General features: G+C 41.2%; 1 protein-coding gene across 1 annotated transcript in view; it reads right to left on the bottom strand.

The window, feature by feature from the left end:
• Positions 1-1,059: 1,059 nt before the first annotated feature.
• The window catches only part of LOC121276783 (stabilizer of axonemal microtubules 2-like), a 31,879-nt gene continuing 6,112 nt past the window's right edge, over positions 1,060-26,826 (bottom strand). The window contains exons 3-5 of the mRNA XM_041185328.1: positions 9,023-9,202; positions 6,149-6,351; positions 1,060-2,272 (exon numbers count right to left, since the gene is read on the bottom strand). Coding sequence (XP_041041262.1) covers positions 1,221-2,272; positions 6,149-6,351; positions 9,023-9,202 — 1,435 coding nt within the window. The 3' untranslated portion in view covers positions 1,060-1,220. The remainder of the gene's footprint in view (positions 2,273-6,148; positions 6,352-9,022; positions 9,203-26,826) is intronic.

Genomic DNA, 26,826 nt, shown 5'->3' on the forward strand with positions numbered 1-26,826 from the left:
TAGCAATTTTACCTTCATGTTCTTTTCTTAAATGAGATTACTGAAGTAAGATTTTTTTGACATTGAAAGTTTAATCTAATATAATAGGAACTCATTGAGGGACTGATCAACTCCACTGTTACTTGGCTTGAGAGAAATAAGGAAAGGAAACCTTGAGTAAAGTTACAAGGATTTTTTGTGACATCTATAGATAATTTCTGGACAGGTTACAAAAGCCAAAAGCAAACAATCACTTTTCAAAAAAATACAAAGTCTAAATACAAAAATATTTATTTACTTTGTGATTTATTCTTAAATTGAAGCAAAAAAATAAGTGGAGCAGTAGGATGGCATCTGCATGTATCACTTCAGGTATCACTTTTACTAATGTACTGGTTACCTTCCTGGTCAAATTCCCTTTGTTAATAATGTTCACCTTCCAAAGTTGCATGCAGCACATTTGTGTATTTGGTCCCCCTCCTCCACATTTCCAAATTTGAAATGTTCATTCCAATTCAGCTAATCTGAATTTTAAGTAATTAAAAAATAACTACTAGAGTCACTGCACCTTTAACAACAGAACAGAATGTCCAATAACAGAAAAACTGCGCATCACATAATCGAACATTTGCAGAGGGCACAAAGTAGACTTGGATAAGATTTGCCTAGGCGTAGCTCATCAACACAGGAAAACCCCCAGATCACAGCATCCAAAACTTTCTTAAATGATTCCAGGAACCTTGCCTTCACTACCCACATCCCAATAACATGGAACATTGCAATGAGGTATAGAGCTGCATTTGATATTTTACTTCAAAACAATTGTTAAACATGAATCCTCAATAAAATATGCAGTAGTGCCAGTGGAGGCAGTTGATTTGACTCATTTTACTGAGGTTCCAACAGAAACTTTAGAAAATCTCAGCCAAGTTGGTGAGAGGAGGCACCGAGCATGTCAGATCCCATTCTAAAGGGGGAGGTGGGGGGGAAGAGCAGAACAAGAGTTTTATTGACAAAACAGAGTCATGCTGTTTTGCCAGGGAGGGAGTCTGCTCGCGTTCTCAACCATAGGAACTGCAGACTTGCTGAGGCTTTATACAGGAATAAAACGTTCAAAATAAACATTCCTCTTATTTACCAGTGCCACTAAATAAAAGGAGATATATCTGTAATTCAGGTTAAAGAAGCTGAAAAGAAGATTAAAAATTTCCAACTCATAAGTTGGTGGTGATTTGCTTTTTTCAAGCTGCAACTATTCCATCAGTCGGGAAGCCAATTTTCAAATCATTTGTAGTTTTTTGATGGCCGCGGTTATTTGAAATCAAATCCATGGAACTGTTTGACAATCTGGGATTGACATTCTCCCTTTCAGACACAGGACGATACAGTTTATGACCTCGGGGATCAGTTTCCACATATTCATAACCAGGAGGTACAGTGAATGAGGCAGGACACACCTCAACTGCTTTTGGTGTAAAACTATATTGATAAGTGGTTCCATTATCTAGCGATATTGTGTTAGGAATGTAGGCGTTCCGGGGTTTGAAGGAGTGAACGAGGTTAACCTGGTGAGGTACATAATGAGCCCTGAATGTTGTCATATCATCAAATTGACCAGTTGCTTTCTCCAGTTCTTGACGTGGCTTGATCATAGGTTCCCGTGTGGACTCCCAAGCTTTGTAGTCTGCCTTCATGGTGGACTGTCCTTCAAATGAAATGCTGTGCTCACTCATCTGGGGCAAAGGCCGAGCTGGAACAAGAGGTTGAAGCTTATGTTCAACATAGGCTGTATGAGTAGTGGTGGTCAGATTCATTTTACCTTCAGGAGCCACAAACTCCACAGTCTTGTGAACTGCTGGTGGATCCACAGTCCAAGTTCGGTATTTGTCACGAAATTCAGTCAGGTCATAAAACTGCTTACTGGAGTTGAGTTTGGTGCATGGAGGTCGAATAGGTACCGTATGCTCTCCTATCTGCCCCTTGAAATCTCTCCTGTGAGTAGTAAGACCATCAAAAGGTTCATCATTTGGTTTACATTGCTCATGTTCACGCCTTTTCCGGGGCTCGTATGTATATGGTATATAATGCTGCCGATAGTTGGTCATATCATCAAAGGGCATGTTTGATAACCTGGCTGCATTTGGAGGTTTAAAGGATTCTTTGGGAGCAGGGATTTTGAAGGAATAGTCATCCTGGAACGTGGTTGTATTTGCAAATTTGATTGTTGGTACTTTGAAAGTATATTCTGGTTTAGATGTTTCTCTTTTAGAAAGTTCCCATTGTTTGTAATGGTCTGAAAGAGAAAGAAATGGTTTTTAATTTTTAATTAAAAAGAGATAGAGGACAATCCAACCTGATTTTTTGAACGTCACAGCTAGGAGGTGTTTTGGAAGTCAAGTCCTGATTCAAAGCAATGGAGAAGGAAACACACTGCTTACCAGCTCCCAATTATTCCTTTTGTCCAATTATGGAAATTAAGTGGCAACTATTTTATCTGCTGCAGGTTTTTCTTTAATCTGGCTCTGTTTAGAATTTGGCAGCACTGGGAAGACCACAGTTATTGCCCCTGCCTGGTTGCCAAGAAGGATGTGTTGTGTTTTTGTCCTGATGCTGATACCATGATGGCATTAGATCAGAAATGTGAGGATGTTGACCCAACCTTGATATCATATCTAAGTACATGCAGATAAAGGTGTCTCCAGGGCCTAGCTGTTCTTGTCTTGTTGATAGGGATTGTTGGGCTAAGAGCTTTTGTTAAAGTGAATGTGATGAGGCACTGCACTGTATTCTGTCAATGATAGGTGCTGCAGCCACAAGGCACAGAGGGTAGAGGGAGTAGAAGTTAAGTCTAGTGGCAGAAATGATAATACATTGGTATTATTAACAGAGTGTCTGAGGCTACCTTATCATGGAGCTGGACTTTAGGAGGAGGAAGAATGCATCTTCCACTAGGAGAAATTGATAACAAGTTTACAAATAATATTTTTGTCATTACCTGTGACTCTTATAATTAGAGAAACTTGAGGATTGTAAAATGAAAGGCATAAAATTATATTTCTCAAATATTATTTTAATTAAATTTTTCTAACAATGCAATTCATTTGTGTCCTGCCTCTTTCCAAGAATTCAAGAGCTCGAGTTTATGGAACCTCCCAGAGGTGCCACTGTTCCCGCTGATAAGAATTCAACAACGAAACAGGTGGTAATTTCTAGTATACAACTGTGTCCACAATGTCTAGATTTCCTCTTTTATGATCAGCAATATGCTGAGCTGACAATTTAGAAGCCTCTTAAACACCTTTTTATTAATAGAAAAGTGCTGAGGATGAAATCTCCCATGTAAAACAATTTGTTAAGAGTGCTGAAAACAAGAATTAGTTGTTAATTCACAAAAACATCAAAATAAGGTAAAATATGAACACCTCAATGTTTTCTTGTAATTTTCCTGACTAAAACAGGTTACTATAGTTTAAGGACTGCTTAATTTGTCACAGGTTTTTGTCAAATAAATTTTCCACTTTGCAATTTCTCAAAGGACCAGATTTTAATCTCCCAATGGAGGTGAAAATTGACTCATGAAACGCTGAACTTAGTTTCTTTTGCTGGAAAAACAATTTTCCTCTGCCTTCCTAAGCCCCCATCATTTTCGTGGACCTTTTCACAGGTCGGGAATGCCTTGGGTGAACAATATACACAAATCTCTTCCAAGGTCGGGTCCCTATTGTGCTAACCAGATAAAACATGTATTTCCTCCCACACACAATTTGCTTGTGCTGATGTGGGTCTTGGAAGCTGTAAAATAAAACACACCTTCTTGGAGAGTTCATGACCACCAAGGGAAGGAAGCCTGCTGAAGAATCAACAACATTCTTAAAGGTAAATATAGAATGTGTTGACACTTTCAAATATCACTATCAGATGCTTTATTGTAATGTAGATGTGTTTTAATGCAATTATTTATCATAGAGATCTGTCCAGCAAAGATAAATTGGCCCTTGCATTGACCACCATTGTGTAAGCATTGACATATATTACAGTACTTTTTCCAATGGAGAAAGTGTCCATGTGCATTAAAAATGGGAAGAAAAAGCCCTGTCAGCCTCTTATGTCATGTTTTTTGCTATGATTGATATCAACTGACTTGTCTGGCTATTTTTTAAAAAATGTTTTCGCAAGTTGAAAATAAATCTCTGCACATGCTCATCCACATTGATTGACAGGCACTCAGCTTTCAAATGGAAATAGCATACCATTGTTCTCTCAGTTTCAAGCAATAGAAGCTTTTGTTATGTCAACTGTAGCCATTATGAATGCATGGCTGGGTTTCAAAAGCCACCCATGGATGAGGTTTCCAAAAAAGTGCAAAGGCCGCTTGGCCTTTTTGCCTGCCTGCCAACCTTTAGGTTGGACGGGCAGCATTCTTAACAGCTTTAATGACTTTCTTAATGGCCTTAATAAGCTTTTGACAGTTTGGCAGGCGCACTGCTGATGTGGCTGCACACCTGTCAAAGTCACAATCTAAATGACACGCGATGACATCGGGGCATCTGCCCAATGTCACCATGCATCATTTTACGCATCGGCAAGCAGGCCCTGCCCCCGCTTGCTGACTGGAAAATTCTTCCCAATGTTTCAGTGTTCACCTTTCAAAAGGTTACTGACCTAAAAGATCTTGCAGCATTTTCCTAGCCACAGGGTGATGGGATTGTAGCTGAAGGAGGGGGTGAGGGCACCAGGAAAATAGGGTGGAGCTGCGACTGGATGACCCCTGACACAGCCTGTTGCCAAGGAGGTTTCTGAGGGGTGGCCTGAGAAACAGATCAGCACCATGGAGACAGGAAGGCAATTTACATGTTTTAGTTCCCATTTAGGGGCAATTTAGAGGGCTCACTGGTATTTCTTGGCAGCAGGATGGCCCCTGCCATGTGTGGAGGCTGCCAGCTCAATGAAAGCAGCCTTCCAGCAGCAAATGTGGGCATCTTGGCAACACGATACCAACTCCCGCTGGAAAATCCAGCCCAGGGTGTCTATCTCACTCTTACTCACTGTGATTGATGCCACATGAGCTTGCAGAGGGCTAAGAGAGAGAAAAACAAAACACATGCATGTGCACAAATAAAAACATGCACACATTACAGCAAGAAAAATAAATGCCTCTACCTTTGATGCAAACAATTAGGAAGGAAAAATGGCTTGTTGGCCTTTGTTACAAGGGGATTGGAGCACAAAAATAAGGAAAGTCCTGCTACAATTGTATGGGACTTTGGTGAGACCACACCTAGAATTGTGTGTGTAGATTTGGTCTCTGTACCTAAGGGAACAAAGGTTCACCAGATCCATTCCTGGGATGAGAGAATTGTCCAATGAGGAGAGTTTGAATAGAATGGGTCCCCACCACAATCTCCATTTCACAGGTACCAATTCCATCCCACTCCTTGGCAATGGTCTGAGGCTAAACCAGGCTGTTCACCACCTTTGTGTTCTATTTGATCCTGAGATGATATTCCAATAACATATCAGCATTATTGCTAAGGCCACCTAGTTCTACCTCCATAAAATTGCCCTACATCATTCCTGCCTCAGCTCATCTGCAGCTGAAACCCTCATTCCTACTTCTGTTACCTCCAGACTTGACTATCCCAGCACAATAAAAAAAACTTGAGGCCATTCAAAATGCTCCTGCCTGTATCCTTACTTGCACCAAGTTCCATTCACCTTTCACCTCTGTGCTCACTGACCTAAATTGGTTCCGCGTTAAACAACGCAGAAATTTTAAAATTCTCATCCTTTATTTTAAATCCCTCCGTATCTCTGTAATCTTCTCCAACCCCACAACCCTTCAAGATACCTGCATTCCTCTAATTCTGGCTTTTTGAGTGTCCCAGATTTTAATCGCTCCACCATTGGTGGCTGTGCCTTCAGGCTACTGAAACCCTAAATTCTGGAATTCGCTCCTAACCCTTCCACATCTCTTTCTTCCTTTAAAGAAGTTCCTTAACACCTATCTCTTTGACCAAGCTTTTGTGTGGCTCAATGTTAAATTTTGTTTGATAATGAGCCCATGAGCCACTTTGAGACATTTTATTACTTTAAAGGTGCTATATAAATACAAGTTGCTGTTGTTGTTGTTAAATATTTAATTGCTGGAAGTAATAAAAAGTAGACATACCTTTGTATGTAGGGATTGTTTCCATCTTTGCTGTCGAGATAGTTCTCTGTTCTAATGGACGAGCTGGAGCCACTGGTTGGACAGGGTGTAGGTTAAAATCTCGTTTGTAAGTGGTATCCAGATTCATAGCTCCTTGCGGTTGTCTGAATTCTTCGCTAACCTTTTCTGGCCTAGGCTGAATATCATGTGGAATATAATCTGCCCTGTGGATGGCAGAGAGTATGCACAAAAAATTACTGAAATATGACACTGATTCAGAATAAACAGAAAGCCAGGTTTCCTCTGGTGTATTGGCACAGAGACTACTGAGCTGAAATAACAGAATTTTGTTTTGCTTTAGATAAGTGCCAAAAAAGTAATTGCACAAGGCTTGTTATTTCCCTCCCAAAAGCTTGCATAGAAAGCTACTGCAAAGGCTCATCGCAAGGAAGGAGTCCAATCTCCATGGGAGACGGGTTATATACTGTGTGAGCAGGTATCAGATTTACTCAATGCACTGGTGTGATTAGTCACAGTACAGACAAGTCCAAATAGAAGTTCATTATATCATTTCAGAAAAGATGAAAATACAAAGGATGGAAAATATTTCAACTCACAAAAAATAACGGGAATAAAATGAGAGCCCAAAATCTAAAATAGTAACCGACTTCTTGTACATTATTCACTCCAACACCAAGCTATTCACTCTAACCTGCCAGTCCAACAAAAATGTTCCACTTGGACCACCCCCCCCCCCCACAAGCCCCCACCCCTTCACCCCAATTCCAACCTCCTCCACTCTGTCCCCCAACACCTTCTCCTCCTCTACCACAACCCCCTCCATTTTGACAAGTGATCAATTGGATATTTTTTCCAAACAGGATACCAAAATGACACACAATTGTTGAAAGTACTAAAAGCATCGATATAAAGGTTATTCCCATTGCAAGTATCAGAATAAGAAATGCATGAACTCAGGGATCCAGCACTGAGTCTATGTTTTGATGTCTGGATGGACATTCTCCAAATCTCAGCCAAAGTTGCAGTCACATTGTGTGACCTTGAAGTGCAGAACAACTAGCCTGATGAGCAAGTCAGAAAATACCAAACTAAGTCTAAAAAAAATTCCAGAATATTACCTGTTTCTCTCCCTGCTTTTCTCTCGATTAATAAACTGTGCTGATAGTGGCAGGTGGCTCCAATATACAAATTATTGTGCACTGACCTCAACTCCTTTGTGACTATGACTTGTGAATTATCAGGTGAACACACGTGTGAGCTATGAACAGTATGCCTCAAGTCTACACACATAACCTTTACTTCAAACATTCTGGTGGGGGTTGGCCACATTATGATCAGGCTTTATAGCAGCACACACACACACACTGGAGACTCAGTGTCATATACTAAATCAATTGTTGACTAATAAGAAAATATATTCTTGTTTTTCTCACACATTATGCCACTCAACTTACTGTACCAATACTAGCTCTTTGCTAACTAGCAACTAGTCCCACTTCCTTGTAAATATTTAATCCTATAAATATTTTCTCTTTATTTAACCAGTTTCCTTTTGAAAGTTGCTATTGAATCTGCTTCCACCACCCTTTCAGGCAACGCGTTCCAGATCACAACTCGCTGGACAAAGAATTGTTTCCTCATGTCATTTCTGGTGCTCTTGCCAATCACTATAAATATGTGTCTGCTGGCCTTTCTGCCATGGAAAACGGTTTCTCTGTATTGCTTCTATCAAAACTCATCATAATTTTGAACCCCTCTCTGCTCCAAGAAGAACAACCCCAGCCTCCCTGTCTCAACCCATAACTGAAATCTCTCATCCTTGGTATCATTCTAACAAAATCTCTTCTACATCCTCCCTCAGGTCTTGACAACTTTCCAAATGTTTGCTGCCCAGAACTGAACACAATACTCCAGCTGAGGCCTAACCAGTGTTTATAAAGCTTTGGTATAATTTCCTTAAGGCAAGGATCTCATACACTTTTAAACAACTCTCCCAACTTATCCTGCCACCGTCAAAGGTTTGTGTACATAACTGTCAGTTCCTCCATCTCCTTTAAAATTGTACCATTTTGTTTATATTGCCTCTCCTCATTCCTCCTGTCTGAAAAAAGGTATCACTTCACACTTCTCTGTGTTAATTGCATCTGTCATGTGTCTGTCCATTTTACATACTACATGATGTATTATGCTTAGCAATCTTTAAAAAAGACTTCTTCCTTCCTATTCATTATTAACATATTTCTGTTAATCTAATATAACAAACCTTGGTAGAAATTGAGAGTTCCCAAATGCTGGTTTTACAGTATAGTGTAGGCTTAGAAATAAAGATATATAAATAAGAAAGTGCCAATAAAATATTCACCGTGAACAGATGTCCCACCATAATTCTGGTGGATAAATGGATGCAGAAATGCCTGGAATGAAGTGTAGTTATACAGAATCCATTCCCCAAAAACAGCACTTCTTTTCATAATTCATGTATTTTGAGACAATCGGTAAGCATTCAGATTTTTCCTTGTTTTAACAGTAAAAAAGAGGCTGGAATAAAATGCACCTATGAAGGATGTCTTCATTATTCATAAGGCACTTGAACCAGTAAATTGTGACAGAATAGTTATAGTTCTAAATCAATAATACTTCACATTTCCAATTGGAATACAACATTATTGTCACAAACAAATTATGAATGCTTGAATTCCCATTATTTTCATAATTCACTAACCTGCAGGTCGATCCAATCACCAACAAAATGATGAAAAATGCAAATGTATTTAATCCCTCCCACATCCCATCTATTGGCAGGAGGGTTTCATGCATTCAATCTGAAAAGCTATTTTTTCCATCTTGAGCAGAATTAGGATAAGCAAAAAGTACCTGAACGTAGTCATGCTTTGCATCTTGCCTTGGTGCCGTTGGTAATCCTCCCGGGGTTTGTAGGATTCTCTGGGCTGAACATCACTATATGCAGCATATTTCTCCACATACTCAGTAATTAAGCATGGTTTATTAATCTTTTCAAAGATTGCAGTGGGAAGATGTGGACAGCAATGGCGCCTGTTGCAAAAAGACAATATTTAAATTCAAGTCATAATCACCCCCAAAAACTTTTCACCATTAAATCAAAGCCTTCCTATTGTCTTTTATAAATCAGTTATTAATTGGTCATTAATGTTTATAAATAACACAGATATTAAAAATGTCTACTCACCAGATGGAAATACATGAGAAAGTGTGAGGGTACCTGCCATAAATCACAATCTATAATGGGATCTACCCTAAAGATGAAGTGCTGGACAAGGGATAGATGTTGCAGGAGGTCTTATGGTGCTTTAGGTAGTGTCCCTGCCTCTGAGCCAAAAGATCAAGCTTCAAGTTCCACTCATAGGACTAGATGGCCATGGCAGGTGTGTTTATGCCATTACTAAGCAGGTTAATTGTTGACCTGTAAATCCTTCCAATATAGCTATGGCAGGCAATAAGAGTGGGAGGGTTTCCTGGTCAGCTAGAGCCATGTACTAGCTACAGCTCAACAGCCTCCCCATGTTAAAAGACGTCATGTGCAAGCTCTTGTCATGGGCTCTGTTGCAAATGTCCTCCTTGCTTTAAGGGACTGCTATGGAGAGAGAGAAATGCTGCAGGTGTTGTGGTCTGAGGATGCTGTTTAAAATATACTAAAACATTTATTTTCATAGGGAGGTATTTACAGGTGGCATTGAGATACAGAGTGAGAGAGGAAAGATCAGCACCAGTCTACTGAAACTCCCTTTGGCACTGTTTGACATAATTTACTGGTACAATGTATAGGAACATAGGATCAGCAGTAGGCCATTTGGCCCTTTGAGCCTGCTCTGCCATTTAACTAGATCACGGCTGATCTTCTGTCTTAACACATTCTTCCTGCACTATCCCCATATCCCTTCATGGCATTGGCATCGAGAAATCTCTGTCTTGAACATACTCAATGACTGAACTTCCACAGTGCTCTGGAGAAGAGAATTCCAAAGATTCACTACCCTCTGAGTAAAGAAACTCCTCCTCATCTTGGTCCCAAATGGCCTACCTCTTATTTTAAGGCTATGTCCCTTAGTTCTAGACGCCCCGAACCAGGGGAATTAACCTTCCCATATTCACCCTGTCGAGCCCTGTAAGAGTTTTGTACACTTCAATGAGATCACCTCTCATTCTTCTAACTCTAGAGAATCCAGGCCAAGTCTCCTCAATCTTTCCTTATAGGGCAATCCCACCATCCCAGGGATTAATCTGGTGAACATTGATTGCGCTCCCACTATGGCAAGTATATCCTTCATTAGGTAATGAGACCAAAGCTGCACACAATACTCCAGGTGTGGTCTCATCAAGGCCCTGTATAGCTACAGTAAGACATCCTTGCTCCTATACTCAAGTTCTCTTGTAATAAAGGCTAACATACCCTTGTTGCAGTTGCATGTTAGCTTTCAGTGGTTTATGAACAAAGACCCAGGTCCCTTTGGACATCAACATTTCTCAATTGCTCCCCATTTAAGAAATACTCTGCATTTCTGTTTTTCCTACCAAAGTGGATAACTTCACATTTTTCCACCTTATATTCCATCTGCCTAGTTCTTGCCCATTCACCTAGCCTGTCTAAATCTCCTTGAAGCCCCTTCGCATCCTCCTCATAACTCTCATTCCCACCAAGTTTTGTGTCATCAACAAACTTGGAGATATCACATTTGGTTCCTCATCCAAATCATTGATATAGATGTGAACAGCTGGGGCCAAACACTGATCATTGTGGTACCCCACTAGTCACAGCCTGCCAACCTGTGAATGATCTGTTTATCCCTACTTTCTGTTTCTGTTTGTTAACCAATCCTCAATCCGCGCTAATGTTACCCCTTAATCTCACGAGGTCTAATTTTGTTTACTAACCTCCTGCTTGGAACCTTATTGAAAGCCTTCTGAAAATCCAAATACACCATATCTCCTTTATCTATCCTGCTAGTAATACCCTCAAAAAACTGTAATAGGTTTGTAAAACATGATTTCCATTTCATAAATCCATGTTGACTCTGCCCAATCTCACCATTATTTTCTAAGTGCCCAGTTATCACATCCTTTAAAATAGATTTGAGCATTTTCCCTATTACTGACGGGTTTGTAGTTCCCTGTTTCCCCTCATTTTTTAAATAGTTTGCTACCTTCCAATGCATAGGCACCATTCCAGAATCTATAGAATTTTGGAAGATGATCACCAATGCATCCACTATCTCTATAGCAACCTCTTTCAACACTCTGGGATGTAGATCATCAGGTCCAGGGGATTTATCAACTTTCAATCTCATTAATTTCTCCAGAACTACTACATTTTTACTAATATTCCTCAATTTCACTAATCCTGTTTTTTCTGTATTCGTTCATGGGATGTGGGTGTCAGTGGCTTAGCAGCTTTTATTGCCCATCAGAACTGAGTGGCTTGCTAGTTTATTAATTTACACAAGTTAAGTATATACACATGGCTACAAATTACTACAATCATAACTTTTAACAAATTCCCAAACTAATCTCCATTAAGGCAACAACAACCCATAGACTTAGTTTATAAGGCAACCACATTGCTGTGGGTCTGGAGACACATGCAAGCTAGACCAAGTAAGGACAGCAGATTTCCTTCCCTAAAGGGCATTAATGAACCAGATGGGTTTTTACAACGATCAGGAGTTTCATGGTCATCATCAGACTTTTAATTCCAGATTTTTTTAAATTCAACTTCCACCACCTGCCATGGCAGGATTTGAACCTGGGTCCCCGGAGAAATACCCTGACTCTCTGGATTACTAGTCCAGTGATAATACCACCATGCCATTGCCTCCCCTTATTCCAATGGGAAACAGACACAAAGTATTTGCTTAGTTTCTCTACTATTTCTTTATTCCCCATTATAAATTTTCCTGTCTCTGCCTGTAATGGGCCCACATTTGTCTTTGCTAACCTTTTCCTTTGTCATGAAGCTATTAATGTATATATTATTGGAAATATTTTTCTTTTAACATAGATGTTTAGTCTGTGGGTGTCCCTTATTTGGATTAAAGCCAGCTAGTCTGGGTGCTTTGATATGTCCTAGATTTGATAAGAGAGATAGAGTGCATTTGCATTTTTTGAATAAAGCATTCATGAAGTGGGGTGAATTCTAACACCTAACGAGCAGAGATCAAGCAATATGTTTATATTGCTAATAAAATTGGTACTATGGAAGAGATTTTATTGTTAGAAGAGGCCAGTGATATAATGAGAATTTACATTCAATGGGCTGTGCTAGGTATAACAAGAAAACCATTTTGTGTGTGTAGAGCAGAGGCAATGTGAGATCAAAAGCAGCTGTAAGCCTCCAACTGTCCCCACAGGAACCAAAGTGAAAAGAACCTGAGGTTGAATCTGTAAGGTGAAAATGCTTTGCCTGGTGTCTAGTTAAGTCTATAGGTTGTTGTTGCCTTAATGGAGATTATTTTGGGAATTTGTTAAAAGTTATGATCGTAGTAATTTGTAGCCATGTGTATATATTTAACTTGTGTAAATTAAGAAAAGGTTTCATTTAGATTAATATAAAACCCCTCGAGAACTGGTGACCTGATACCTGAATTTAAAGTTGTATCTCAAACATATTACTTAGAATTATCGTTTATCACAGTTGTTTAAAGTTTCCCTCTGGGATTTTTAAATTATACAGCTGTACCAATTGCACAGTCTAACACCTTATACATATCTATCGAAGCTTTCACAGTCCATTTTTATGTTCCTCACCAGTTTACTTTCATATTCAATTTTCTCTTTCTTGATCAGTTTCTTGGTTCTCCTTTGCTGAATTTTAAAATGCTCCCAATCCTCAGGCTTTCTACTTTTTTGGCAACTTTATAAGTCTCTTCCTTTGATCCAGTAGAATCCTTATCTTCTCTTGTTGACCATGGTTGGATCACTTTTCCTGCTGGCTTTTCGTGTCTTAAAGGAATGTAAATTTGTTGTAAACCTTGTACTAATTCTTTAAATGCAAGCCATCGCCTGTCTCCTATCATACCTTTTAATGTAGCTCCCCAGTCGATCTCAGCCAGCTTGCCCTTCATAGCTTCATAGTTTCCTTTGTTTAGATTAAAATCCTAGTTTCAGATTTTACTACATCACATTAAAACTTCATGTAAAATTCCATCACATTATGGCCACTCTTCCCTAAACGCTCCTTTGCAATGAGATAATTAATTAGCCCTTTCTCAATGCACAATACTAAATCTAAAATAGCCAGTTCTCTAGTTGGTTCCTCAACATAATATTCTAGGAAATCATCGCGTATACATTCCAGGAATTCATCCTCCTCAGCATTATTAATAATAGGTTTATCCAGTCTATATATAGATTGAAGTTCCCCATGATTACTATTTTACCCTTGTTACATGCACCTCTAATTTCCTGATTTATACAGTGGTCAACATTACCACGACTGTTTGGTGGCCTATAAACAACTCCGACCAATGTTTGCTGCCCCTTGCTGTTGCTTAGCTCCACCCAAAATGATTCTACATCTTGATCTTCTGAACTAAGATCCTCTCTCGCCAATGTACTGATCCCATCCTTTGTTAACAATGTGACACCCCATCCTTTTCCTTTTTGCCCATCCTTCCTAAATGCTGAATACCCTTGAATACTCAATTCCCTGCCTTGGTCACCCTGCAGCCACTTCTCCATAATGGCAGTTAGATCATACCTGTTAACTTCTATTGTGTTGCAAATGCTGTGTGCATTCAAGTACAGTACCTTTAATTCTGTCTTATTATTTTCTCAATTTCTAGCCTGCTGATGCATTATGTTTTTTCACTCTATCCTTTCCTGACATGCTTTGATCGCCGTTTCCTTTATTGCTATCCTGCTCTCTTACCTTGTCCTCTCTCTTTAGTTCCCTCATCCCCACTATTTAGTTTTAAGCCATCCCTACTGCCCAAGTTATACCAGAGCACCAGTCCCAGTGTGGTTGAGGTGAAGATCGTCCCAACGGTATAGCTCCCACTTTCCCCAATACTAATGCCAGTGCCTCAGGAATCAAAACCCATTTTCTCCCACACCAATCTTTAGGTCACACATTCAACTCCCTAATCTTATTTACTCTATGACAATTTGCTCGTGGCTCAGGTAATAATCCAGGGATTTTTACTTTTGTGTTTTTTTTTTAAGTTAGCCCCTAGCTGCTCATATTCCCTCAACAGAACCTCCTTCCTAGTTCTATCTATGTCATTGGTACCCACATGAACCACGACCGCTGGATCCCATCCCTCTCACAAGTTCCACTCCAGCCCAGAGCAGATGTCCCAAACCCTGGCACCGGGCAGACAACACAACCATCTGGACTCTCACCCTCAGCTGCACAGAACTGTGTCTATCTCCCTCACTATACTGTCCCCTACTACCATTACATTCTTGTTAGGTCCTCCAGCTTGAATGGCTTCCTGTACCATTGTGCCATGGTCAGTTTGCTCCTCCTCCCTACAGTCCCCACTCCCATTCAAACAGGCTGCAAGCCTGTTGGACAATTGCAAGAGCTGAGGCTCCTCCACTTCTACCTTCTAGATCCCCTTACCTGCTTCACTTACAATCACACCCTGACCACTCATCGAAAAAAAAGACCCTACCTAAGGGGTGTAACCACCTCCTGGCACAAAGCTTCCAGGTAACCCAATGGATGTGTCACAGTGTCTGCAGCTCAGCCTCCAGCTCAATGACGCTGAGCCGAAGCTCCTCGAACTGCAGGCACTTCCTGCAGATGTGTTTGTCCTGGATCACAATGACATCCGGAGCTCCCACATCCTTCAGTCACAGCACATCATCTGCCCTGCCATCCTTATTGTATCTTAATTAAGTAACAAATTCATTATTTTCTTAACTAATTTTGAATTAAATTAATAACTCCTCTCACCACCACTTACTGTACCAATTTAAACCTATTGGTTAAGTATAAAAAAAATAATAGACTCACTAGTTTCTTAATTTAGAGACACTGGCAGAAGGGAATTGTGTCTCAAAATGAATTATAAGGTAGGTACTTTAGGGCTATTTAAAAGTATATATTTTTCTAAATTCCAGCTCTTTGCAGACAGTCCCCAACAGTAATTACTCACCAGCCAATAAACTTACAGCTTTCCTGAGAGGTCACTGTTTGAATTTTTCTCTCTCTCTCACACTCAGCGCACCTTGGGAGCTGAACCTGCTCCTCCCGCTGATTTTCGCTTCTTGGACTCAGCGCCAGAATAGAGACTAATACATTTTTTCACATGTAGCAGCCCTGGATAGGAATGTTCAGCTGAGTGAAGATCCGAATTATATCCAGAAGCCTTCTTTAGGGCAAAAGTGGAATGAAATCAGTAGGTGAGGGTCTCTCAACTCAAGCACTTCCTCCAGGTGAACAGATCATGACGAGCACTGGGTGGGCTCAGTGCTCCTGGTCATCTTCATCTAGGAAATAATATCCAATTCTGGAGAAGGGATTCAGTTATTTCATGGTTTCACTTAACCAATCAACATTTCAAAGTTGAAGTTCATTTCTCCTAATAATACGAAAAACGGGTAGCAGTTTATAGTGAATGTGGTGGGAAAAGTTTTTTGGTTTAATAATAACTCTGATATTCCATATTGTCTGATTGTTCTCCGAACCTCTACCACTGACATAGATTTCTTTTGGAGCTTGTAAAAAGATATTTCAAAATGATTCAGGCAAAGGAGTCTATGTTTTATTTTGAGTAAACTATCTGATAATTTGTTGACCCTTTTCTAACACGTAGAAATAATTCACTAAATATAATCCAGTAGGAACAATTAACCTTTTGAATTTCAATGACTGTTTCTTGTGTCTCTGGTGTGTGTACACCCAGTTAAGCTCATATCAGAATTATATAAAAATAGGTTAAAAAGAATGCATAACTCCCTTAATCCCTAATGCTTTTTAAAGGAGATGTTTGCACATACTGTCTCCTCTCTGTCTGTGGATTGCCTTGACATGGTGGAGAGGCTTGAGCACTGCGACAATTCCTTGAGTGATGCCATTGGAAGCTCCTTGCTCCTGGTAGGGACACTCATGGCAGCAAGTTCGGAGGGAGGTGCCATTCAAAGTGTGGTCCAAAAAGTCCTCAATAGCAAAACAAGCAAAGGCAGAGTGTGCGTCTCAATGGCTGTGAAGGTGGAAGGCGGCTGCCACAGCAAGGGGGGCCCGGTCATTGTGGCCCAACATATCACCGAAGTCTGACCACCAACATGTTACAATCGTGAGGCCAATGACAGTGTCCTAAGGTCCCCAGGTTAAACAAATTAACCACACAGGTTTCTCCCGAGGTCCATTTGCCAAGTCCTGTGGCGATGGAGAATTGGTGACGGGGACAGGGCTGTGAACCTGAGAAGTCCTAGTCAGGAATCTGCATTAAAAGTGACTAGGTTGGGACAGAGATGTCTTTGGGCAGCAGCATCTGTGACTGAGCAGTCCTCTTCAAGATACCATCTGCTCACTCCAGATGGGGATGGGGCTTATTACAGACAGGAGAGGGATTAATTTAAACAGCCTTGATTTCTCCACTCACTACCCTTCCATAAACAACAAAGTATTTTTGATTTTTGATTCCCCCCCTTTATAAGCGGTGGCATATTTTCCCCAACCCTTCAGTTTTGGGGTTAGTCAATCCTCTATTAATAATCCCACAGCAAACTCAAGATAAGGTAAACAAAGAGGGGTAGTTTATTACACACACACACAAAACATGGGAAGGGGTTTCACAACATCCTCTGCTTTTACATTCTTACAGTAAAAGAGGGATAAGGGAAAGAAAAGGTTTCAAGGAAAAGACCACGTCAAAAATAAGAATTATAGTTTCACGCAAGTCTAGAGTCCATCTAGAGTCCAGTAAGTCAATGTGCAATGAAGGTTCTTTCAGCTGGCTTTGTCTGGCAGAATTCCTGGTCTTGGTCCTAGGAACTCTGTTGCAGGTTGAGTCTGTTGAAGATGCAGCAAAGTATTCTTGTATCCTGATTATTGGTTCACTCTGTCGGTGAAATACAGAGTTCTTTCTGGAGAACAGACCCTGAGATGGAGGTCAAAGGGAGGCTGCTACACAGAAGTCTGGTTCCTTCTTCGGAGGCTAAAGCAAAACTGAATAAAGGAATACAGGTAGCTCAAGTCTTGGTCATGTGACATGGTGGTTTCAGGCTGAGCTATTCAGCTATTGAAGTGCCTTTGTTACAATCCATTGCATTTTGAATGGGCAGCTGTAGAAACACTATCACAATGTTGGAGATGATGCATCCCAAACTGGCCTTTGTCCAGAGCTGACTGGTGCAGACTTTTTGTCTACAAATCCTGTGTGTTGACGACTGGAGTGTTTATACAATACAAGCCACATTCTAGGAGGATGGTCAAGTAGCCTTTGTCCATTGGAACAGCTTAGAATCTTCCAGAACTATAAGCATGTGGTCAGTTGCAGCCAGTGATCCATTTTTAAAAAAAGTAATACATTTATGAAATAGCCAGGTTGATATAGATCTTTATATATATTTTCCTTCCTTCTGATCATGAGACACCAGAAAAGCTGCCCAAAAAATAGATTGTCCCACTTTCTCCTGGCACCACACCCTGCAGGATCACAACCTTTATGGTCAATGACAGAAAAATTTAAATTTTGCAACTTCAAATGTTAGAACACTCATGGATAACTTCAAGAGTGACTGTCCAGAAAGAAGAGCTGCAATTGGATCACGTGAGCTATCAAGACCCCAAATTGACATCATCACCCTCAGTGAGACCCGCCATCCTGCAGAGGGGCAGATGAAAGAACAAGCAGGGGGATATACATTGTTTATTCATTCACAGAAGTGGGCTTCGCTGGCTGGACCAGTATTTATTGCCCATACCTAGCTGCCCTTGAGAAGGTGGTGGTGAGTTGCATTCTTGAACCGCTGGAGTCCATGTGGTATAGGTACACCCACAGTGCTGTTAGGAAGGGAGTTCTAGGATTTTGACCCGGCGACAGTGAAGGAACGGCGATATATTTCCAAATCAGTATGGTGAATGACTTGGAGGGGAACTTCCAGGTGGTGGTGCTCCCATCTACCTGCTGCCTTTGTCCTTCTAGATGGTAGTGATCGTGGGTTTGGAAGGTGCTGCCTGAGGAGCCTTGGTGGACTCCTGCAGTGCATCTTGTAGATGGTACACACTGCTGCTACTATGCGTTGGTGGTGGAGGGGGTGGATGTTTGTGTATGTGGTGCCAATCAAGCGGAACTGCTTTGTCCTGGACAGTGTCAAGCTTCTTGAGTATTGTGGGAGCTGCACTCATCCAGGCAAGTGGGGAGTATTCCATCACACTCCTGACTTGTGCCTTGGTGGACAGGCTTTGGGGAGTCAGGAGGTGAGTTACTCATCGCTGGATTCCTAGCCTCTGACCTGCTCTTATAGCCACAGTATTTATATTGCTAGTCCAGTTCAGTTTCCGATCAATGATAACCCTCAGGATGTCAATACTGGGGGATTCAATGATGGTAATGCCATTGAACACCAAGGGATGCTGGTTGGATTCTCTCTTGTCGGAGATGGTTATTGCCTGGCACTTGTGTGGCGTGAATGTTACTTGCCACTTGTCAGCCCAAGCCTGGATATTGTTCAGGTCTTGCTGTATTTCGACATGGACTGCTTCAGTATCTGAGGAGTCGCGAATGGTGCTGAACATTGTGCAATCATCAGCGAACATACCCACTTCTGACGTTATGATGGAAGGAAGGTCATTGATGAAGTAGCTGAAGATGGTTGGGCCTCGGGCACTACCCTGAGGAACTCCTGCAGTGATGTCCTGGAGTACACATGGACTGCAGCAGCACACCACCACCTTCTCAAGGGCAATTAGGTATAAGCAATAAATGCTGGCCCAGCCAGTGAAGCCCACATCCCATGAATGAATAAAAAAAACTCATGCTGCAGAAACTATCGAGATATTTCCCACTTTTCCACAGCAGGGAAAGTCCTGAGATACATTCTCCTGAATCATCTCCTCCCTGTGGCTGCCAGAAGCACAATGTGGTTTCAGACCTTCCAGCCGTATCCTGGAATGGCTTTTGTAGCCAAAAAAATCCAAGAAAATGTCAAGAACATCACCAGGAACTCTTCATTCCATTTATCATTCCGTCCAAAGCATCTGACTCTAAATTGGGAGGCTCGGTGGACTGTGCTCCAGAGATCCATCACAATCCTGCAATTGCTTCATCATGATATGACAGCAACTGTCTTGTGGGGAGATCTGAAACAGACCCCATCAAAATCCAGATTGGTGTCAAGCAAGGCTGTATGATAGGTCCCTTAATATTTATAACCGATCTAACAGCAGTTATTCACCTCACCAAAGATCAACTGCCCTCTGGTGTCAGTATTAAATACTGCCTAGATAGAAAACTCTAACCTCAGTTGCCTCTGTGCCAAAACTAAACTAACTATTGTAGACATACATGATCTACAGTTTGCAGGTGACTGCAGTGTCATTGCTCACTCTGCACCAGATTTGCAAGCCACTCTTGATCTCTTCAATTCTGCATTCAAGAGACTCGGCCTGTCCTTGAATGTTGCCAAAACAAAACTCATATCAATCCAGATCTGGTCAGCCTAGCATTCCACCTCCCATATACGTTAAGGGAGAGACTCTGGAATATGTTGAGCACTTCTCATACCTTAGCAGCCAACTCTCTCTAAAGGACAATTGACGAGGAGATCGAACACCGGAACAGCTGCTCCAGCTCAGCCTTCTACAACCGACAGCGGCGAGCGTTTGACAACTAAGACCTCTACAAGTCAACAGAAGTCCTAGTGTACAGAGCAGTTTGCCATCACCACACTCCTGTACTGCAGTGAGACCTGGACTGTGTATCAGTGACACATAAGAGTGCTAGAGAACTGCCACTAGCAATGCCTCTACCGCATCCTCTGTATTCAATGGAAGGACCATCAAACAAACACTAATGTCCTTCTTGACACTAGCTCTACAAGCATTCCAAAAAAAAAAGTCTTGCAAAATCAACTTTGATGGGCTGGACACTGTATCCAGATGGCCAAAAAGCATCTCCATCACCAGGTCCTGTTTTTTCAACTCTCAAATTGCCGGTGTTCCCAGGCAGGACAAAGAAAACCCTACAAAGACAATCTGAAACTCTTCTTGAAATGCAGCAGCATTAGCATTAATAACTGGGAGGAACTTGCTACCAATTGTTCAAAATGGTGACAATTTTTCCATCAAGCTACACCACGCTTTCAGTCCAAATGCTTTAATGATGCAGAGTGGCAGGAGAGAGGGGAAGGAAAGGAGGAAAATCCTGCTCTCCGAATCCCACTTGCCTTGTGAGGGATCCTGTCCTTCTTGTGGGAGAATCTAGTACTAGGGGTATCTGTTTAAAAATAAAGGGTCACACATTTAAGACAGAGGTGAGGAAAAACTTTTTCTCTCAGAGAGTTGTGAGTGTTTGAAACCCCCTTCCTCAAAAGACGGTGGAAACAGAGTCTTTGAATATTTTTAAGGCAGAGTTAGAAAGATTCTTGATAAGCAAGGGGGCGAAAGGTTATTGGGGGTAGACAACAGTTTGGAGTTGAGGTTACATTCATAGAGTCATGAGAAGTTGGCCATTCAGTCCATCAAGTCCATGCCAGCTCTCTGTAGAGCAATCCAGTCAGTCCCAGTTCCCCACTGTATCCCTGTGGCTTTGCAAGATTATTTCCCCCAAGTGCCCATCCAATTTCATTTGAAAATTATTCAGCAACTCCATTTCCAACATTCTCGTGGGCAGCAAGTTCCAGGTCATTACCACTTGCTGCAGAACAATGTTCCACCTCACATTCCCCTTGTATCTGTTGGCAAAAACATTCAATCTGTTTACCCTAGTCCTCCTATATTCAACTAATGATAACAGCTTCCTCCACCATTCAAGGTCAGGGAAAGGTGGCAAGATTTGTCTTTTAAAAAGTAAGTTGTTTCTCTTAAACATAAAGGTGTGATTGTGATCCAAAGGAGTGGCACTAGACCAACGCAAAGAATTACTGCATAACTCTATATTTGTAGTTCTCCACCACTACCAGGAGAGATTGCTCTTGCCACCTTTAAGTATTAAGCATCAGCTGCGATTCTGGATAATGTGACAAGCTGCTGATCCACCAGGGATTTTAATATTTTATACAGATTCCATCACCAAATAATTCATGGTCCAAAACATTATTCCTGCGTCACTTTGACCCCAATACATTATCTACCTCGACTGTTGCACAGTGTGGGCTGAATAGTTCATCACCAGCTAGGCAGCTGAGCAATAACATGCATTTATATAGCACCTTCAACACAGAAAATGTCCCAAGGTACTACACAGAAAGATAAAAACTGACACTGAACAAAACAAAGAGATATTAGAACAAGTAACCAAGAGCTTGGTCAAAGAACTAAGTTTTAATGACGATCTTGAAGGAAGGAGGAGGAATGGACAGGTTTGGGAGGAGAATTCCAGAGCTTAAGGCCAGGTAGCTGAAGGTACGGCTGCCATTGATGAGGAGAAGGGAGTGAGAGTTGCACAAGAGGCCAGAGTTAGAGGAATGTGGAATTCCTGGAGAGCTGTAGAGCTGGAGTAGATGACACAGATAGGGAGGGGTTAGGCCTTGGAAGGATTTGAAAGCAAGGGTGAGAATTTTACCATTCCCAACAAGACATGGAATTAACCCTGATTCAATGAAGAATGCAGGAGGGCATGCCATGAGCAACACCAGGCTTACTTAAAACTGAAGTGTCAACCTGGTTAAGCTACAGCACAGGACTACTTGCGTGCCAAACAGCGAAAGCAACATGCAAAAGACAGAGCTAAGCAATCCTACAAACAAGATTCAGGTCTAAGCTCTGCAGTCCTGCCACATCCAGTCATGAATGGTGGTGGACAATTAAACAACTAACAGGAGGAGAAGGCTCCACAAATATGATGGAGGAGCCCAGCACATCAGTGCAAAAGACAGGGCTGAAGCATTTGCAACTACCTTCAGCCAGAAATTCCAGGTGGATGATCCATCTGGGCCTTCTTCTGATGTCCCTGGTATCACAGATGCCAGTCTTCAGCTAATTTGATTCACTCAACATGATGTCAAGAAATAGTTAAAAACACCGGATACCGCAATACAGCCATGACCTGATTGAATAGTGGAGCAGGCTCAAAGGGCCGAGTAGCCTACTCCTGCTCCTAATTTGTATGTATGTTTGTTTGTATGTAAAATGGTCAAGTCATCAAATGAAACGGGTAAAGGCTTATTGAAACTCAGCCAAACACCAGCTAAAATGTACATTGGCCCAAATCTTCCAGTCAGCTACTGGAACCCATGTCCAATGTTGATCAGGCAGAAAACCACCCACTTGCCTGCACACGATTTTTCTGTCCAAGCTTCTGATGGAGGATCCTGCAGAACTCCCTCGGTGCAGAAGTCCATGGAGAGAGCAGCAAAAAGAATCTTTTCACAGCACTATTCTGGTAAGTGTTCAATGGTGCCCAAGCTTCTGTGTGGTGGTGAATGAATGTATGAGTGAATGAGTGAACGGGTGAGTGAATGGATTTGTGTGCAAATTAGTAGGTGGATAAGGTAGGTGGGTAGGGTGGCAGCTGAGTAGGGCAGTAACTGGGTAGAGTGGTAGGTGGGTAGGCTGGGTGAATGGATGGGTAGGTGGGTTCAGGGGTTAGTCAGGGAATGGAAGGGGTAGTTTTGGAGTTGTCGGTGTGAATGACTGGGTGGTCAGTTCTGTAGTTACCCAAAACTTAGACTAGGTTTCTTCTGTCTTCCATTTCCAGGGTCCTGGGGAGTAGGGGAATTGCCTTTCAGCGCAATAGGGCTTCCATCTAGTGCCGACCCGCATCTTGGGTCATATGCCCAGACTTTGATGATCCAGAGACCGAAAGATCTGGGCCACCATTTTAGCAATAGAATTTTAACATTTAATGGTAAATCGTCAAAGGCAACCATTGCATGGATATTTTAATCTGCCTTTGATCCCAACCAAAACATATTAGAACTATAGCCACAGCAATTAACTCCATGTAATTGAAATTCCCATAAATAATTTATATCACCAAATCACTCCATCTTGAGATATGATGTTGAAATGTTTCTAAGCAAAATCCAAAGTTGAATTTTCAAATGGATTTACTATCTCTGCCCAATAAATGATGTTTTAATTATTTACTAGCATCATGAACAAATTATGTTATTGATAAACTGCATCGATCAGATAAAACAATTCTCAACACTGCAAATACAGCACTGTCCAATTAAAACATTTTCAGCAGTATCATCCGCTCAAACGTGCTCGGGGTTTGGGGGAGAGCAGTGCATTCTTTAAGTCAAACCAATACGTCATTTTTGATTGTGACACCTATTTTAGGCTATGCATTGGTTGTGCTTGATACATTGGATGTTAAATAGTTCAATATGACCAAGATTGAACTCAGGCTATTATCAACAGAAGAGAAATCTCATAACTGTCACTACTGTTCGCATAATAGTGTCACACACATCATTCAGTTCTAATTTACTCATTGCTAATACCAAACTTCCCCTTTCCTCCCAAACTTTTCATTCTCTCACCTAGGATTGGGAATATTTCAAAAGTACTGTCAGATTAGATGGAAAAATTATTTCATTCTCCAGTGGTGCTAATGGTCTCCCTATTAACCAGCAAAACAAAACAACACTTTGACATACGTGATGGATGCAAGTTATGCTGTAATTACTGAGTTCCACCATTATCCTAAATGTCAAATAATTTTGAAACTGTCCCCGCTTTTGTTCCAAAGAGCCACATGACATAGCCAGTTTCGATGTATAATGGGGTCCATTTAGAGATTTGTGCTGACATTATTTAATTATTCATAAAAACATAGAAACTAGGAGCAGGAGTAGGAGTAGGCCATTCGGCCCTTCAAGTCTTCTCCACCATTCATTATCATGGTTGATCATCCAACTCAGTAGCCTGCTCCCACTTTCTCCCCATACCCTTTGATCCCTTTCGCCCCAAGAGCTATATCTAACTCCTTCCTGAAAACATACAATGTTTTGGCCTCAACTACTTTCTGTAGTAGCAAATGCCACAGGCTCACCACTCACTGGGCGAAGAAATTTCTCCTCATCTCAGTCCTAAATAGTCTACCCCAAATCCTCAGACATTGACCCCTGGTTCTGGACTCCCCCACCATCAGGAACATCCTGCCTGCATCTACCCTGTCTAGTCCTGTTAGAATTTTATAGGTTTCTATGAGATCCCCCCTCATTCTTCTGAACTCCAGCAAATATAATCCTAACCGACTCCATCTCTCCATATGTCAGTCCTGCCATCCCAGGGATCAGTCTGGCAAACCTTTGCTGCACTCCCTGTATAGCAAGTACATCCTTCCTCAGATAAGGAGAACAAAACTGCACACAATGTTCCAGGTGCGGTCTCACCAAGGCCCTGTATAATTGCAGCAAGACATCCCTGTTCCTGTACTCTGGCTATGAAGGCTAACATACCATTTGCCTTCTTTACTGCCTGCTGCACCTGCATGCTTACCTTCAGTGACTGGTGTACGAGGGCACCCAGGTCTCGTTGCACATTCCCCTCTCTCAATTTATAGCCATTCAGATAATAATCTGCCTTCCTGTTTTTGCTACCAAAGTGAATAACCTCACATTTATCCACATAATACTGCATCTGCCATGCATTTTCCCACTCATTCAGCTTGTCCAAATCACACTGAAGCATCTCTGCATCCTCCTCACAGCTCACCCTCCCACCCAGCTTTGTGTCATCTGCAAATTTGGAGATATTACACTTAGTTCCTTCATCTAAATCATTAGTATATATATATTGTGAATAACTGTGGTCCCAGCCATCAATCCCTGTGATACACCACTAGTCACTGCCTGCCATTCAGAAAAAGACCCGTTTATTTCTACTCTTTATTTCCTGTCTGCCAACCAGTTTCCTATCCATCTCAATACACTACCCCCAATCTCATGCGCTTTAATTTTACATGCTAATCTCTTATGTGGGACTTTGTCGAAAGCCTTCTGAAAGTCCAAATAAACCACATCTACTGGCTCCCCCCTCATCAACTCTACTAGTTACATCCTCAAAATTCCAGTAGATTTGTCAAGCATGACTTCCCTTTTGTAAATCCATGCTGACTCCATCCGATTCTACCACTGTTTTCCAAGTGCTCAGCTATTAAATCTTTTTAGAATGTTACCCACTACTGCATCAGGCTGACTGGTCAATAATTCCCTATTTTCTCTCTGCCTCCCTTTTTAAATAGTGGGGTTACATTCGCTACCCTCCAATCTGTAGGAACTGTTCCAGAGTCTATAGAATCTTGGAAGATGACCACCAATGCATCCACTATTTCTAGCCCCACTATTTATCATTATATTCAAATACTGGCAAAATCAAATTGACAAGTGAACTGTTGTTGCATTCAGAAATTAAGACCAGAAATAAAATGGAGCAACTCAAATATTAACTCCACCGGTGAAAGTCACAGCTTTGGTGAAACATGCAGTCCATTCTAACCATGGCAATGATTTGCCAACATATTTTGGTTGATATGGCAATCAAAACTTTACATCAGTGTGTTCTAATGTTGAGAACTGGAGCTAATAGCCACAAAGTAATTCAACAGAAATAATGTTTTTAATTCTAACAAAAACATCAATCTGTAAGCAAATGCAATGAGGGACACAAAATTCCATCCCAGAAACAATTTGAACATGTTAAATTTCTCAAGCCGCAAATTATAGACAAGCACCAGAAAATGTAGTCATTTGGTCAATCACAGCTCCTGGCTTCAATACAACTCATGCAGACGCCTGTGATGGTCTTTCACAGTTTGTTCAAAACAGTAACACCTGCTTCACTTCATGCAAATCATTTATCTTTGAGCCAAGATAAAGTTTATTATAAAATGGATTTTACTCTCATACTCCTGTACAGGCCTTGAAGGAAAATAATTGGGCTATTCGAGAAGCAAATATATGGTATATAACCAAAAAAAATGCAGTTTATCTGCCGAAGTCAACCATAAAACATGGAGCATGAGAGGGTGCTTACATGGACACCAAGGAACTGTGTACCTGTTTCAATTATTCACAAGTGATGGAAATTCGTATTTGCACATGGGGACGTCACTAACTTTAATAAGCTGCATTATTCCAGTTGGTACTAAAACAGCAATTGTTTCACTCCAAAATCTCTCTGCTTTCCAATTCTGGCCTCTTGGGTATCCTCAATTTCTTTCTCTTCACCACTAGCAGCCATGCCTTCAGCCGCGTTCGCTCTTCAGGTATCAACAACACATGGATTGCTTTAGTCAAGAGTTTATTCCACACAACAGAATGGCATCACTGTATTGGAACCTGGTCTAGTTAATGCACAGATGCCACCTTAGCAATATTAATTATTTGTACTGCTGTTTAACTTGAGCAAATTCCTATAAGGTAATTATTCATACAGACCACAAAAATTAATACCTTTAATGTAATGGAATGTGGTTTACCAGTCACAATCTGTGTTTGGCAATACTGGAACCACAATAAACAACAACACCTCAAGGCATCAGCAATTATGGCAGCTCCAATAACAAAATTCCAGAGAT

Source organism: Carcharodon carcharias, chromosome 4 (genome assembly GCF_017639515.1).
Source record: "Carcharodon carcharias isolate sCarCar2 chromosome 4, sCarCar2.pri, whole genome shotgun sequence".
Taxonomy (NCBI): domain Eukaryota; kingdom Metazoa; phylum Chordata; class Chondrichthyes; order Lamniformes; family Lamnidae; genus Carcharodon; species Carcharodon carcharias.